Below are 16,059 nucleotides of genomic sequence, written 5' to 3'. Positions count from 1 at the left end.
TAATTAGACATCAAGCTGAAAAATATAAACACTAGGAAAATCAGAAATATTTAATATCTTTGTTCCTGTGCCTGTTTTAAAGGCAATCTTTCCTTTTTGAATAAGAGCAGTAGACACACACACGTGACCAATCCAAGTGAATATTGCGCGTTGTGTTACCAATTAATTTTAAAATTAAGCACACAACTGTATTCAAACTAACACATTCCATAGCATAGTCAAAGCGGTAAACGGTAACTGACGTACCAGGTTTTTTTTTTATCTACGTCTCTCTATATTTAATCGCTACGTGCGAAAAAAGGATAAAACATTTGGGCTTATCACATGTGGTTGCCTTTCGCTTAGAGCCATTGCAGACGGACTGTATTCTAACTGCAACGTCTGTAACTATTAATGAAATCGACTAAAATTTACTACGGAAATGTAGTATGGATAAAAATGAAAGTACACACACAGAGACAGACAGACAGACAGACACACACACACACACACACACACACACACAAACATCACGCCTCTATTCCCAAAATAGGCCCAACTTTTGGGGTAGGTCTATGAAAGTACAGCCAGCAATAAAAGCTTGTTTTAAGACACAAATTATACTACAATTCACTTGACTATTAACACAAGCGAAACAAAGTTACGTAAAAATATAGAACTGAAATGGCAAATGTATGGTTAGCCGGCAGTTGGTACCATCATCATCTCAGCCATAGGATGTCCACTGTTGGACATAGGCGCCCCCCATAGACCTCCAGTGGACGACGCTTCCAGTGGACGACGTATGCCGCTTGCCGATCCGCGGTCTCCACTCGAAAACTTCTCGGCCCAACGACCTGTTCTCCGTGGTATATGGCCCGCCCATTGCCACTTCAACGAGCTAATTCACTTGTCTTTAAATCTTTCGCTCTTCTACGTATCTCATTTGATTCGATCCCGTAGAGAAACCCCAAGCTTACCCTCTCCATAGCAGGCTGGATAGTTGGTATGGCAGTTGGTAGTTACGGTGGAATTAGAATGCAGTCCGTCCGTAACGGTCGTTGTAGTGTAGAGCGAGTATGGTGGTAGTATGGAGCGACAAGTACCTGCGCAGCTGCGGCGGGGAGCCCTCGACGTGGCCGTTGGTCTCGTTGGCCAGGCGGACCGCCATCTCGTGGTCGCGTCTCTCCTGCTCCAACCTGACACAATACACATACTTAATATAATCTACAGTCATTGTTATAGGTTAATTCAATCTTCTTTTGCTAAATGAGTATTTCTCAAAAAGTTGTCCCGTCACGAAATTAACAAGAAAACAGTTTTGTCAAGAAATTATTAACACTAACGACGAGATCATAAAGCATAAACTGCATAAAACATCCCAAATTTCTTGACGTCAGGAAAACGTCACGAAATCTTGTGAGGAAAAAAATCGTAATTTTGTAACTTGATCAAATTTTGATTTTGCCAACAACAAAGATTATCTGAAAATATACCTTTACCACAAGATTGTGTTATAGCGAATACAATATATTTTAATTGTGTTGAAATACAGGAAATAGAAATAGCAAAGTGGTTGGACTGAAAATGGACAACTTTATACCAAAACAACCATATAGGGGTCAAGACCTCTTCAACAAAAACACGGCGCCCCACTGCAAGGACTTAAGCACCCCCCCGGCGGTCGTTGGACCTCCTGCCGCTCCGCTCCGCTCCCTTGTCATTAATATCTGTAATATACGGTACCGTTCGCGTTGTCCTGGTCTGCGCGCGCGGCGTGTTAAAGCTGTTCTGCAGGTGTGCCGCCCCGCGCGATCGTTGGCCTCCTGCCGTTCCGCTCCGATCCGTTTGTTGCGTGTGGTGTCTGTAGTAAACATACCGTTGAGTTTTGGTCTGCGCGCGTGCTTGTTTTAGCTTGCTGACAGACGAAGACCGCGCCCCGCTTCATGGACTTATGCCGCTCCGCTCCGCTTGTGCCGTGTGGTGTCTGTAGTATACGGTACCGTTCGCGGTTGTCCTGGTCTGCGCGCGCGGCGTGTTCCAGCTGCTGCTGCAGGCGCGCCGCCCCCGCGCGGTCGCTGGCCTCCTGCCGCTCCGCTCCGCTCCGCTTGTGCCGTGTGGTGTCTGTAGTATACGGTACCGTTCGCGGTTGTCCTGGTCTGCGCGCGCGGCGTGTTCCAGCTGCTGCTGCAGGCGCGCCGCCCCCGCGCGGTCGCTGGCCTCCTGCCGCTCCGCTCCGCTCCGCTTGTGCCGTGTGGTGTCTGTAGTATACGGTACCGTTCGCGGTTGTCCTGGTCTGCGCGCGCGGCGTGTTCCAGCTGCTGCTGCAGGCGCGCCGCCCCCGCGCGGTCGCTGGCCTCCTGCCGCTCCGCTCCGCTCCGCTTGTGCCGTGTGGTGTCTGTAGTATACGGTACCGTTCGCGGTTGTCCTGGTCTGCGCGCGCGGCGTGTTCCAGCTGCTGCTGCAGGCGCGCCGCCCCCGCGCGGTCGCTGGCCTCCTGCCGCTCCGCTCCGCTCCGCTTGTGCCGTGTGGTGTCTGTAGTATACGGTACCGTTCGCGGTTGTCCTGGTCTGCGCGCGCGGCGTGTTCCAGCTGCTGCTGCAGGCGCGCCGCCCCGCGCGGTCGCTGGCCTCCTGCCGCTCCGCTCCGCTCCGCTTGTGCCGTGTGGTGTCTGTAGTATACGGTACCGTTCGCGGTTGTCCTGGTCTGCGCGCGCGGCGTGTTCCAGCTGCTGCTGCAGGCGCGCCGCCCCCGCGCGGTCGCTGGCCTCCTGCCGCTCCGCTCCGCTCCGCTTGTGCCGTGTGGTGTCTGTAGTATACGGTACCGTTCGCGGTTGTCCTGGTCTGCGCGCGCGGCGTGTTCCAGCTGCTGCTGCAGGCGCGCCGCCCCCGCGCGGTCGCTGGCCTCCTGCCGCTGCCGCTCCGCTTCCTCCGCTTTGCGCCGCGCCTCCATCTCCGCTTTACTGTAAACAAGGAAGCGTAGAACACTAATTTTCTCTTAAACAATTTATCGGTGTGTATACGGTGCCACAAAGAAAAAAAACGGATTACAAACCAAGGCCCGTAACAAGACAGTTAATGTCGTACTCACAGTCGTCTGTTCTCCTCCTCCTGCCTCACGCGCTCCATCTCTAACCGCTTGGCCTCCTCCGCGGCGCGCATTTCCGCCTCGATTTTCCGCAGCCTCTCCTGCTCCTCTCTGTAACAAACATTTGACGTCGCGTCACTCCGGGCCGTAAACGGTGCTTTACCGGCCGCTACTAAACAATTTATTTATTGTATTGTACATTATCTTAAGGGCGGTAAGTAAGGAATTACGAACGAGAGTCTATAAAGAAATCGAAGGCTTTAATGAGATAATGAGTCGATGTTCGTAATTCCAGTACCAGTGCGACATACGACATATTTGTGAAAGAAAAATTAAGAGAGCTGTAAAAATAAGAGCTGTGGCCAGTATACAGTATACAGACCGGATATAAGACGATAGTAACATTAGTAACTAACGGCGGAAGACCAGTGCGTTTCAAGAGTTTCAACCAGCGACATACTAAGTGGAGTCTTTTTTATAACAGCATCTATGTATGTATACTAGTATCGTACTTATGTTTGTATTTTTAGAATGTGTTGTTGTTAAAAATAAATATTTTTTCTTTGTATGTTTGGGCTCCACAGAAAAACAGCGTTACTGCACATAATGTGCGGCACACACCCTTTTTGGTATCCTGCCGTGTCACCTAGTAACATAGTTTTAGTGCTAGTTCTAGTCTTAGTTTTAGGTGGTACTTATGGAGCCAAAATAAACCTTTCTTTCTTTCTTTCTTTCTTGTACTTTCTTTCTGACTGTGTTACATTTAATAGTTAGTCAAGTTCGTACCTGTTCTTCTGGTCGGCCATAGCCTTCTGTAGGGCGGCCATTTGCACCTCGACGTCTCTCGTGAGCTTGGAGTAGAGCTGGTCTATCTCTGCGCTGCTTATCTTGTCGTTGCTCTGAGACAGAAATAGTACATTGTGTTACTAAACGAGACGCGACGTTCCCGTATTCGATAAAAATTCAGGGTACTATAAAGTTCTTTCGGCACGGTGGTACGGACTCTTTCGTGTGAGTCTGAGTAATTCCCGTTTTTTATTATACTTGTTTCTAAAACTGCTAATTTATCTGTTTTGTTCGTCTGACTTTATTTTTATTACTGTTACTGTTAGGGAGACCGGTCAAAAAGAAAAACTGAAAAGTAACATGTGGAAGAGACAAATAAACGATTTTGCTTCCGGAACGTTTGAGAAGGGTGTGAAGAGATAGCATGATCGTCTAGCTGCACTGTTTTCGAACTTTTTGTGTCGATTTGCTAGAAGAATATACCGGGCGAGGTTGTGACGTTTTTAGATAAATAGGTTTTAAAAGAGATTTTTTCTTAAAAAAAAATTACGTTAAAGGCTTTTTTTCTATCCAACGAACCCTACGGCTCGTACCAATAATTTCAGCACTTCTTAGTAACTTAACTATTTTTGTAGTAATTTTTTTTAAATTGCAAATCGACTCTACAGGGTGGAAAGTTGAGATGGGGCAGCAAGGGCAGCTACTAGATCCCTTGCTGCTACGCGAAAATGCTCTTAGGCGACCTTTACTAACTTTTACCTGTATGGAAAAGTTATCATTGATTTATGGGTGTTCTAGTACTATAACCTTATTTGAAACCCCCAAAACTTTAACTTGTACGATGGCATCTTTAGGGAAAAAGAGGGAACTATCCTTATTCTAGTAGTTGCAATAGCTCTCTATAGATATCCGATGTCATTAATTTGACGTAAACTATTTAAGTCCATAAAGGTGCAGTATTTATTTGAGATAACACTTCACTTAATAAATACGATGACTGATGGACGGTAGCCAGCGTTCGGAAATCGTCGTGAACAGCCAATTGTCTTTTCCCGAAGACGGGTGTGCAATCTATATCGCCGGGTACTGTACTTAGATTGTATGATTGAAATATTGTATGCTGGACCCAGGTAGCTTGTGACGTTACTAAATGTAATAATAACAAAACGGTGTATTTGTATAATCTCACAACTTATATCAGTGCCTCCAGTGAAAAGGGGAATAAGGCGAGTTATGTCCTTATGTTTTTATTACACCATTGGATTCAGCGTGTTTGGTTACATATTGTGACAAAATGACATATCTCTAGCTATCCCCTAACCCAGTTTTTTCGATTACGCTATGGGCATACCCCCACCGTTTCTAAAGGCATATTTTTACTTATCTGCCACTTTTTATCAGTCTAAAGGTACAAGTGCTTTTAATTAAAAAAAAATCCAACCTCAAGACACGTCTGCAGTTATTATTTTACAAAAAGACACAACTTGTGTTGTTCCGTAACATTGTGGATATAAACGGAACTAAAAGCGACTATTCCCTTACAGCACGGTGTACATAAAGGCATAAGTTGGGTAGGATAAGTGTTGTTATAACCGTAGAACAGTCGTAGTTAAGGGAATAAGTCATCTTATGTTAAGGTATCACAGAATTGACTAACACAATTCATGTTATACCGTTATTGTTTTGTGACTAAGGGGATAACTCGAAAAAAACGAAAAAAATGTATGGAATAAATTAATGTTAAAACAATATCCATTCAACGAAAGCTATAACCTATACCTAAAGCCTGAAACCATAAAAAAATCTAATATTAAACGCTAAAGACCCAAAAACGACGAAAGAAAGGTATTTTGCCTCTACTGAAAAGTAGCGATTTTGAGTTATTCCCTTTTTACTGGTGGCACTGATATTTAGGCAAACAATCTATCTAGCTTGGTCGTAGCTATGGCAAAACGTAGGACCAAGAATTTTAGCTTGAGTGAAGCTCGATTGCCCAGTAATTTAATCACACATACCTTGATGGCGCCGCAAGCGCTCCTAATCCCGCTCCGCAAACTCTCGATATTCTTAAGCGCGCTGTCCTTTTCCTTCTTTAGCTGCTGCGACACTGTCTCCATCTTCTTCAGATTCTCTTCCAGAGCCCTGATCTTGGCCACGCCGCGGATCCTGGGCCGGTGGCGGCGCCGCACCAGGTAGCCGCGGACTTGGGTCTGGATCGTGATCAGACACTGCCGCCGGTACTGGATCTTGTTCTTTACTGGAATATTGAACGGCTAGTAAGGAATTACCCTATGAATCGATTGACATTAAAATGCTCCTGGTTAGCTCTTGATCAACGTCCCGTTAGATGGCGTTGTTATCAATATTGCCTTTTTTCTGGGTTATTTACTAAATTATGAATAATTATTTCACCATGCGAGTTGTCCGAAGGTTTGTATGGATGAGCAACCACCTTAATGCAGTCCACGCAATATTGGGTAAGGTGACAAATGTAGAGGCCTGGCCATGACAAAGATAAAGTTCGAGAGGGCCCGTTACGTCATTTCTAATAAATAGTGTAACTAGGTGTGACGCCACACGGAACTTTAACCGGATAATATGTCTATATTTCTTTGTTTGAGTAACTGATTTTTGAAATTTCATTTCCGATATTTTTTGTAAATTTAACTGACGGGCTAATTATACAAGATGTTAATTATGTAAGGTGATAATAAAATTAATAGGAACGTATGGGTGCGAAAGAGACAGAACGCGTGAGTTTATTTGACGTAAGACAAAGACCTAAGAACAGTGAACTTGAGCGATGAATGAAAGGGAAGATGAATCTATATAGGAGTAACGTAGTGTGTAGGAAAAGGATGGATAATATTGATAATATGTATGCCGCGGGACAGATTAGTTATAATGTTTAACCAACTCACGTTTAATAATAGAGAGCACGGCGAATATGGACCTCCGCCAGCGCGACTTGACGAGCCAGGCGAGCACCTTGTGGATGACCGAGCGCAGGTTGTCCGGGTCCGAGCGCATGATGGTGTCGAACTCCGAGTACTTGCCCGGCCGGAAGAACACGCGCGTCAGACCGAACTTGTAGTCGTTGCCGGACAGACCCATGCTGTGGACTATCGCCTGGGGACAAGCGGTTACGGTTTTTAATGTTTTAGACATAAATCGGCCCCCATAGACCTCCAGTTGCTTCGATTGGAAGCGGCCTGCATCCACCATGAAACCGCAGCTTTAACCAGGTAATCCGTCCATCTCGATGGTGGACGTCCTACGTTGTGCTTGCCAATTCCCGGTCTCCTTTCGAGAACTTCTCGGCCCCAACGGCCATCCATTCTCCATGCCATATGGCCATTTGTACTTAGCTAGAAGTATAGTGACGTGGGGGCACTGACCTCAGCAAACACCTTAGGCGACAGTAGCTGTAGTCTCGGAGGCAGATACTGCGCGTACATGCCGTGCAGGTCATTTGAACGGCTTGTTTTATGAAGGGGTCAGACTATAGCGACATGAGCACTGAACACAGGGCACCGACCTCAGCGAACACTTTAGGCGCCAGCATCTGCAGTCTCGGCGGTAGATACTGCGCGTACATGCGATGGAGGTCATTGAAGGGCGCGCGCGAGGGGAAGCCGTGCTCCATGAGCTCGAGCACGGCGGTGGTCCCGTTGCACTGCAGCTGCGTCAGCACGAGCGCGCCCTCGGCCGCCAGCGCCACCATGCGGGAGTTCGGCTTGATGCAGCGGACGAAGTTTGTGCCCTGGAATGAGAGGTCACGTCACGTTTCGCTGATGGTAAACCTCATGAAGATGCTCATGTCCGTTTCTATGGGCGTGTACATGAAAAATGGGATCGGTATTTCCATGTCAGTATTATTCGAGCCGGTAAAGAGTGTCACCTGTCAAAACGATCGAGTCAAAGACGAAGAAATTCTTTTTTAATTAAAGTTTTTTATTCTGGACTATGGAACGACCCGTAACCGACTGGACTGTCGTAATTTGGCGGTAAAGAAAACTCTTGCATTTTTTAAAATTAATTGATGCTACTTAAAATCTGATATTTTTTTCTGTTAATTAGAAAGGTTATTCCTATTGATATAAAAAGTTTCTAGCGTTTCTAAATTTTTCATCCATTCCCCATTATCATCAAATAAATATCGTCACTACTTTGAAAAAATCTCGTATATCAAATAAATACATCAGCAAAATTGAACCTTGACGTAATGGTCATAAAGTGCACTCAGAAAAATTATACATTTTCAGATACGAGTATTTTTAATAGTTATCTTTGAATATAAAGTCATCATACGTTTTCCTTGAGCTTGTCCATCAGCTGGGTGAGCTGGGCCTGGAACTTGGCGCCGACGGAGATGAAGTTGAGCTTTCCCTTGGCGTTGTTGTTGTCCGTGTTCCGGAACAGCTGCTGCACCAGCCCGCAGCCCGACTCCTGCACCAGGAACTCGAGCGACGCGTGCAGGGCGTCGTTGTTCTTCTCTATGAATTGACTCTGGAAAAACATCGCTTGTACTCGTATAATAAGAACCAAACTGCCCATTATGCTAGAATACAAGTACACAATGTATCAACCAAAACACCTAATATTACAAAGTAGCGTCCGCTACTTGTCGGCGAACACGTCAGTATCTTGGACCTCAGGCACGAGTGCATTCAACAGCGCTACTGCCCAAGCATTCAGATAGTTTTTGGCTCGATGGGTCTATCAAGATGGAGCTGTCAAGAAAGCCTCTGGCGGCGTTGCAATTAATGTGTTTTTCATAAACCAATAGAAACGCTTCACTTACCTATCCTCGCACAGCATCGTTCTGGTGGGAACAGATGAGCGGAGCGAGGTTACCTCGCCTCGCTCCGCTCAGCTGTTTCCATGAAGCGTTTCTATTGTTTCATGTGAAACACATTCATCACAATACATTCTCGCATGTCTCTAGTGGAAACGGAGCCTTAAAGTTAAATATCAGTAGTAGGCCCAGTACTACGAAGTGCTTTCGAAATTCGCACCTTGCCGTCCCACTATAAGCTTCAGTGGGAGTGAAAGGGACGGCACGACACAAACTTCGATTTTCGAATGTCTTAATAGCCCCCCAGTCACTAGAACCAATAGAGGTTTCCTTCAATGACATTTTTTTAAAGAATATTTCTTCACCAAATTTCCGTAGTCTGGTTTGTATATTTGCAGGCATTGTATATTCCGATAATTACAGTTTTATCATGTTTTAAAGCATACAGTCACTTGCATTGATATATCTGCTACAGCGGAGTGTGCAAATATATCTGACACGTCCTACCGACCCTGGAAATAGAGTCGTATCAGAAATTTATGCACACTTTGTGTCAGATATTGGTGCCGGTGATTGTACCCTGAATACTCACCGTATTGTAGCAGACGGCGCCAGCGAAGTGTCGCAACAGGAAACCTTCGTCATCGCGCAAGATCCTGTGGGCTTTCAGACGCGAAGAGCGAGGCAGCTGCAGCCTGATAGAGACAAACACATGATATGACCTAGCCTAGACATGTTTGTATTAAATAACTAAGGTACTTAATTTATATGCCAAACACCAGTTTGAAGTGTTTCATACTGAGATGTTATAACCCCCACGATCAAATTGTACGAGTATAGAAAATGTTGGGTAAAAAAATCGAATAAAAATCTTAACTTCTGGCCAGAAGGCGTGGTCTTCCGTCGCTTTAGGGAAGCAATGATGAAAAATCACTAAATAACTTAATTTTTCGGTATTATTTGTAACTATTTTGTATTGTTATTTTCTTTTGTGTTTATGTTATTAAATTACTTTTATATTCACAGCGCATTGGTATCAACTGTACCGCTGTAAATTTTCATTGGTTTATAAATAAATAAACTTAGGTGTTAACAACTCTATATCAATCATTAATCTCTCGATGCGACCCTCCCCTATGCCGTCTTATGCTGAGACTGACTGAAGTACACTCCGTGAGCTCTTAAAAAAAGCGCATTTTAGAACCATGCTTCGGGTATAGACGATGACAAGCGATCGTGATGCGGTTCAGTTCTGTTATCAACTTGCAAAACTTTTCAAAGTTACCGTAAAAACTTATATAAAGAATAACCATCAGTACAAAATAAACCTTACTGTAATAATATTACGCTTGTTTATCTTTACCTAATTTTAATACAATATGACTTTTGTGATGATACAAATAAAACAAAATTAGCATTTTCAAATTCTTCCATCGATTTAAATAGAGAACACCCGCCTTAACAAACTACTTTTATTTGGAAGTATACAGAGCTGTTGTTAGTATCTACTTCTTTTGGGTATGTCAAATGAATTTTTTTGGTCTGCTGTCGTTTAATATTTTTTTAGTGTAGTTTTCGAAATCCCCGTTGCTTCTATAACTCGGTTTTGAACTTAATTAAAATATTTACGATCAACACTTTTCTTGAAACTTTCAGCTTCTTTACAAAATATTTATAATACATTATAAACAATTCCCCGTTATTGGCTATTTACAGAAATACCCTGTTTAAGTTGACTCTCAATGGAAATCAATTTCCGAAAAATAACAAACTAAATAAATAAGTAAGTGGTGGTTTTAGCTGCTCTATATAAATCAATGAAACACAACGAGTGCTCTCTTCGTAATTTTCTACTAGCGAATCCTTCCGATTTCCCCGAAACCCGAAGGTTATTCTAATACGAACTTTTCCGAAAGGATCAATTCACTACAACCTGTACAGTATTTAACTGCGTTGTACGATGCCGGCTGTACTTACCTAGAGTTGTTAGTTCCCAGTTGTTTGTGGACGGAGTGTGTGAAGTGGCCAAACTCCGGCTTCGGAAGTTTCGACTCCTCGTCCAGCAAGTGGAAGACTCCGTGATTTTCGATTAAATCTGTAATTTAAAAAAGACAAAAAACCTGAAAGTAGCTAGTTCAGAATTGAAAGGAGGATCTCTGGTCTCATGTGTCACCGCTCATTACCACTATTTATAAGACCAAATTTACCATGTAATTTTTTTATTTCCACTGTGTCATAAATAAAGGGCGGACGTTGGATGCAATATGGTGACGAAAGCATAAGATGGATAAGACTTTTATTAAACTTCGATTAATATTTTTGTGTAAAATGTATAGAAATATGAGTGATGGTGATAATCTTCCTAATAATGGTGAAGTATCCCTTTACAAATACGTACCATTTACATCTGTAGATGTAAAGAGGTAATCTTCCCCTACATAAGTGGATAGTGAACTATAAAAGGAATACTGAATATATGTTATAGAAAAAAATACGATTATTTACTACAACAATAAAATTATCCAACTATTTGTCAATGTTCTCTTTTTAAACCAATTGTAGACCATGAATTTGACGTAAATAGCATCCGTCGTCCGGCCACTGTCATAAAACTTGCACTTACCGATGCAGTCCTGGTTGTCAGTAAAGCGCACCTCGGGCACGACGAGGCCTTCCCTCTTGTAGAGCTCCTGCTCGTTCTTGAGGATGCGTTCGTTGAAGAACTGCTGCAGCTTCTCGTTACAGTAGTTGATGCAGAACTGCTCGAAGCTGTTCATCTGAAAGTACTCTGGAACGGGAGGGAGTAGATTGATGAGGCAGGCTGGTCGTAGCACCTTGTGCAAGGTCGTGTCATGTTTGACGTGTATGTATGTATGTATGTAAGTATGTCTATTCCTATGTCCTCTCGTAACTACTCAACGGCTTAACCGATTTTGATAAATGATACGTCATTGGATTCATCATGATGACGCAAGTGACACTGGGTACATGAAATTCTTAAAAAATCTAAATGGCGGATTTTTGGCGCCAAATTGTAAGTTTTCAAAAATTGATTTTTATTCAAACCTATCGTGTGGGATATCAAATGAAAGCTAATAATTAGCCCATTCTAAATATATATGGATTATAATAGTTCTAGCCCACTAGACTTGTTTTCTTCTTTTTAGTATTTTTAAGGCAGTCGGGTTTTTGATTTTTTAAATTTATTCTTTTAGTTTATTCAGTTGTTTTCTTAGCGTCTTGCTTTTGCTGAGCTGTGAAGTGTTTGGACACAAACTAATTTAATTTTTTGCATTTTTTCCTCGCAATGTGATGAAAATCATTGTGTGTATCACGGGCCGTAAGATAATTACAAACTCGGGCCACTGAAAGCCCTCCGCTTCCGGCGTCGGGCTTCTAATAGACTCTCGTTAGTAATCCCCTTCTTACGCCCCTTAATGCACAATGTACTATAGTTCGTGAGACATACCGAAGCCCGCGATGTCGAGCACGCCGATGTAGTAAGCCGAGGCCTGGAAGGGTATGCTGGCGTTGATGCGGTGCACGATGTAGTCGAACAGACGGCTGTACACGGCCTTGGCCAGCGCGTCGCGGGCGTTCATAGCCTCGTACGTCTTCAGGGGCACCCTGTATAAATATATAATAGTACGTTACTGCAGACACCGCGAAATAGGGGATTGCTGGTTGAGTAGTTATATCTAGAGATACGAGGCCGACAATCCCTGTTCGCGGACGAGGCTTGTATAGTGCTTTTCTCGAATAAATTCAAGGAAATAATACCATGTCACTTGATGAGGAACTCATATCGGAAACAATAACACTTATTTTTATTAAAAAACACTCGTTCTAGGTACAAACCGTATAAGTATTTGTTTTTTTTTTCTATTCCCGCGAAAAACTCTTTTTCAACAATTTTTTGTACCTAAGCTGTTTGGTACGTGAACTATGTTTTTTTAATTGGCAGTATGCGACAGATAGTCAATAAAAGAAATAAAAACCCACTGAAACATAAGACAATCTCTTTGCTGGCCATGGCCGGCAATGTTGTATGAAATTCCATTACTATCCTCTGATTTGAAATTAGAACGAATCTTCAATAAGTGCTATATACAAAGAGTTACTTTTTGGCGTTCTGTAATCACGAAGATAAGGACGATATTTCCTTGGATGTTTGAGAAAAAAATATTTATTTCAGACCAGTAGTGTCATTATTCGAGCGAGTCTCAATTTTCGTGGTCATATTGTCTTATGAATGGGCTGAAAAATTTGATGACATTTTCGGTAATTTTTTTAGACGTACTGTACAGTTAGCAGCAGAAGTGGACGATGCTGAAAATGATCTACACACGACTCTACTGCCAAGGTAATAAGAGAATGTTTTACATAATTTTGAGCACAGAAAGATAGAATCTGACAGGCAAATTTACACGCTATTACCTGTAGAATGCTGTTGGCGCTTGCTCTCACGCCTAATAGCGAGGCTACAATAGTAGGTTGTACAACAAGAGCATAAAACAAGCCATTTTACCAAAGACCCGTTTTACCGTGGCCAGGGACCTCTCGGAGCCCGGCGCCACGTGGCACCCCCCTGGCACCCCCTCCTCCCACTCACATGATGGCGGTCCCTTTGATGCCCCCCCGGGAGCTCTGCATGAGCCGCGAGACCAGCGCCATCCGCAGCTCGCCGCCGTCCACTCCCAGCAGCGCGGCCGCCGTGGCCAGAGACCCCTCGGAGCCTGGCGCCACATGGCACCCCCCTCGGGCTCCCCCCTCTTCTTCAAACTCCACGTTTCCAAGGTGCAGGACAGCTGCTACTACGGAGTAGACCGACTTCTTTTCGGCGTCGGAGAGACCGACGTGGGTTAGTGCCTGGAAAAGGGATTTTTTTATCAAATTTAAAGAACAAACATTATGATTGGTTTTTTGGAGTCTTTTTGTATTTTTTATTTCAACTCCAAATTTGTTACTTTTACGGGTATCCCGTGAAACCATATCGAAAATACAAACTGAGACATGCACAGAAAAACCAGAAAAAGAGACCAGCACTGGGAATCGAACCCAGGTCCTCAGCAATCCGTGCCGCGTGCTATAACCCCTACACCACTGCTGGACAGGAATCTAGACACGAATTTTTCTATGCATACATATCTCAGGTTGCTTATTTCTACTATGCTACTTAAGCAGCAGCACTAGCGACATCTATGTTTCGTCGACAGACGTCACACTCTTTCGGAATTAACCGCTCACCCAGACAAGAGATGTCGCTACTAAGCAATCAAATTATGATTGGACCAATATGAAATGAACAATACAAAAAGACTCCAAAAAACCAAAGCTGGCGCTGTCTACCCTGGAAATGACCCAATGAACGCCACTAAATGCGATTTAGTCTTTTTTTCTTTTGTCTTTTGTTCTATATTTTTGATGCCACAAGAATATTAAAGAGAACAATAGTTATTTGTGTCACAAGGGAGCAAAATGGTGTATTTACGGCGAGGGCGTACATTGAATCCAGAATGTAGCGAAGGATTCTACAATCAAAGTAGAATCTTGAGCATAATGAGGGATTCAAGTGTTAACGCCCAAGATGAAAATAGTTTAGCTCCCGAGTGGCTCATACAACTTTTCACACCGAGCATTAAGAAACTTGAAAAAAATAAATTCTAAATATTATTAAAGAACAACCAGCATAGAAAATGACGTGGCTTTCCAATTATCAATTTAAAAAAAATGGCTTATGCAATAAAACACTTAGAAAAGCCTTGAACAGAAAAGTTGCACTTTGCTCCCTCTCGTCAGGGAGGAAAAGTTACTTTTCTGAAGGAGAGGTGTGAAAAATATATTTTTGTCTAACCTCATGCAAAGCTTTGAAGTGTTCGACGTCGTCCAGTATGGGGTCCCGGAGGCCCCCCCTCGCCTGCTGCTGCGCGCCCTTCTGCGCCGCCGACAGCTTCTTGTCGGACTCCGGCGTCGTGAAGTACTGCGTGCAGCCGTGCTTGAGGTACTGGAATGGAGGTGGCGGTCACGGTCATTGACCACTTTGACATTGGAGTTTTCTAACGTTTGAAATATAAGGGGTTTCAAACTTGTTACTGAATATTCAGCACGTGATTGGCCGTGTTCCAAATAAAGTATACAAAAGGGGCGAACAAAAAGCATACTTAAGCCCCTAAAACCGGTTTTGCTATTAAAAAAAGTGATCAAAATGGCGACAAGGTATCTTTTTATCTTTTTTAATGCTGTGGACAGTGCTGGGTCTGTTAGCACACGTGTTGGTTCCTGTTCTCGGCGCTCTGTGTGAATATCCGGGACTTCTCCACAAGTAGCGCGAGATGTCTGCGACCTGGCACTAGTAAATACAACCACTCACGCTGTAATCATCCGGCTTCGTAATCTTCAAAGCAGTCCTGAGGTCCTGCGGCGCGCCAGCGCACAGCAGATAGAAGACGTGATAGTTCCTCTCCTCAGCGCTCTGGGTGCATATCCGTGACTTCTCCAGCAGGTAGTGCGAGATGTGTCCGCCGACCACCTGGTACTTGTTGGAGAAGTGCACCTCCATGAACTTGCCGAAGCGAGAGCTGTTGTTGTTGCGGGTGGTCTTAGCGTTGCCGAACGCCTCGAGGATCGGGTTCGCTGGAATAAAGGAATTTTGATTCATAATTATCCTTCTCCTTACTAATATTAATAAATGCTTTTATGCCTTAACTCCTGAACAGATTGCCACGAAGAACAAATTACATCATATTAAAAGACTAGGATTTCTTTTATCCTGAAAAAAATGTTGTATCCGAGTTGTTTTCGAAGCAACGTTAATATAGACCGCTACGTAATCTTTGACATTTTTTATTTGCTATAACTGTACGTTTATAAAACGGCTGGAAGGATTTGGACGAAATTTGGTATGTAGATAGCTGACGTCTCTGGATAACTTATAGGCTATTGTTTATCACAACATTCCCACGGGATCAGGATAATAAATATACAAATCTCAACTCATAGAATTAGAGACCTTTGAGGTTGTCTTAAATCAATGCAAACGTTAATTCATGTCGCGACACACCTTGTCATTACAGTAAGGGGCCACTCACCGTCCAGAATCTTCTGTTCGACGGGCCCCGCGCCCTTGGCCCACAGGTCGCACAGGTACTTGAGGATGTACTTGGTGGACTCAGTCTTGCCGGCGCCGGACTCGCCCGACACTATGATCGACTGAGACTGCTTCAGGGACTTCATGTCGCGGAAAGCCTTGTCGGCTGGAAAAGGATAAAAAAAATATGTAGCGAAGAGGCGAAGTGCGAGTCAGCCTCGCGCACCGAGGGTTTAGTTCTAATTTGTAGAAAAAGCCATAATTGTCTAGTCAAATGGTTCTTAACCTTTCAGTATTAAAGGCCATATGCTTTTTTTTACCC

The 16,059-nt window shown here is 43.7% G+C and overlaps 1 protein-coding gene across 1 annotated transcript in view; it reads right to left on the bottom strand.

Annotated features, from left to right (window-relative positions):
- jar (Myosin heavy chain 95F jaguar) overlaps positions 1-16,059 on the bottom strand; it is a 62,194-nt gene that overhangs the window by 12,387 nt on the left and 33,748 nt on the right. The window contains exons 5-20 of the mRNA XM_074087198.1: positions 15,739-15,903; positions 15,021-15,283; positions 14,505-14,654; positions 13,263-13,519; positions 12,120-12,277; positions 11,274-11,438; positions 10,628-10,745; positions 9,243-9,345; positions 8,164-8,361; positions 7,391-7,615; positions 6,774-6,981; positions 5,868-6,109; positions 3,853-3,965; positions 3,070-3,177; positions 2,804-2,941; positions 1,086-1,178 (exon numbers count right to left, since the gene is read on the bottom strand). Coding sequence (XP_073943299.1) covers positions 1,086-1,178; positions 2,804-2,941; positions 3,070-3,177; positions 3,853-3,965; positions 5,868-6,109; positions 6,774-6,981; positions 7,391-7,615; positions 8,164-8,361; positions 9,243-9,345; positions 10,628-10,745; positions 11,274-11,438; positions 12,120-12,277; positions 13,263-13,519; positions 14,505-14,654; positions 15,021-15,283; positions 15,739-15,903 — 2,704 coding nt within the window. The remainder of the gene's footprint in view (positions 1-1,085; positions 1,179-2,803; positions 2,942-3,069; positions 3,178-3,852; positions 3,966-5,867; positions 6,110-6,773; positions 6,982-7,390; positions 7,616-8,163; positions 8,362-9,242; positions 9,346-10,627; positions 10,746-11,273; positions 11,439-12,119; positions 12,278-13,262; positions 13,520-14,504; positions 14,655-15,020; positions 15,284-15,738; positions 15,904-16,059) is intronic.

This window comes from Choristoneura fumiferana, chromosome 4, assembly GCF_025370935.1.
Source record: "Choristoneura fumiferana chromosome 4, NRCan_CFum_1, whole genome shotgun sequence".
Taxonomy (NCBI): domain Eukaryota; kingdom Metazoa; phylum Arthropoda; class Insecta; order Lepidoptera; family Tortricidae; genus Choristoneura; species Choristoneura fumiferana.
The sequence above is the reverse complement of the archived record's forward strand: the minus strand, read 5'-3'. Positions and strand labels throughout refer to the sequence as shown.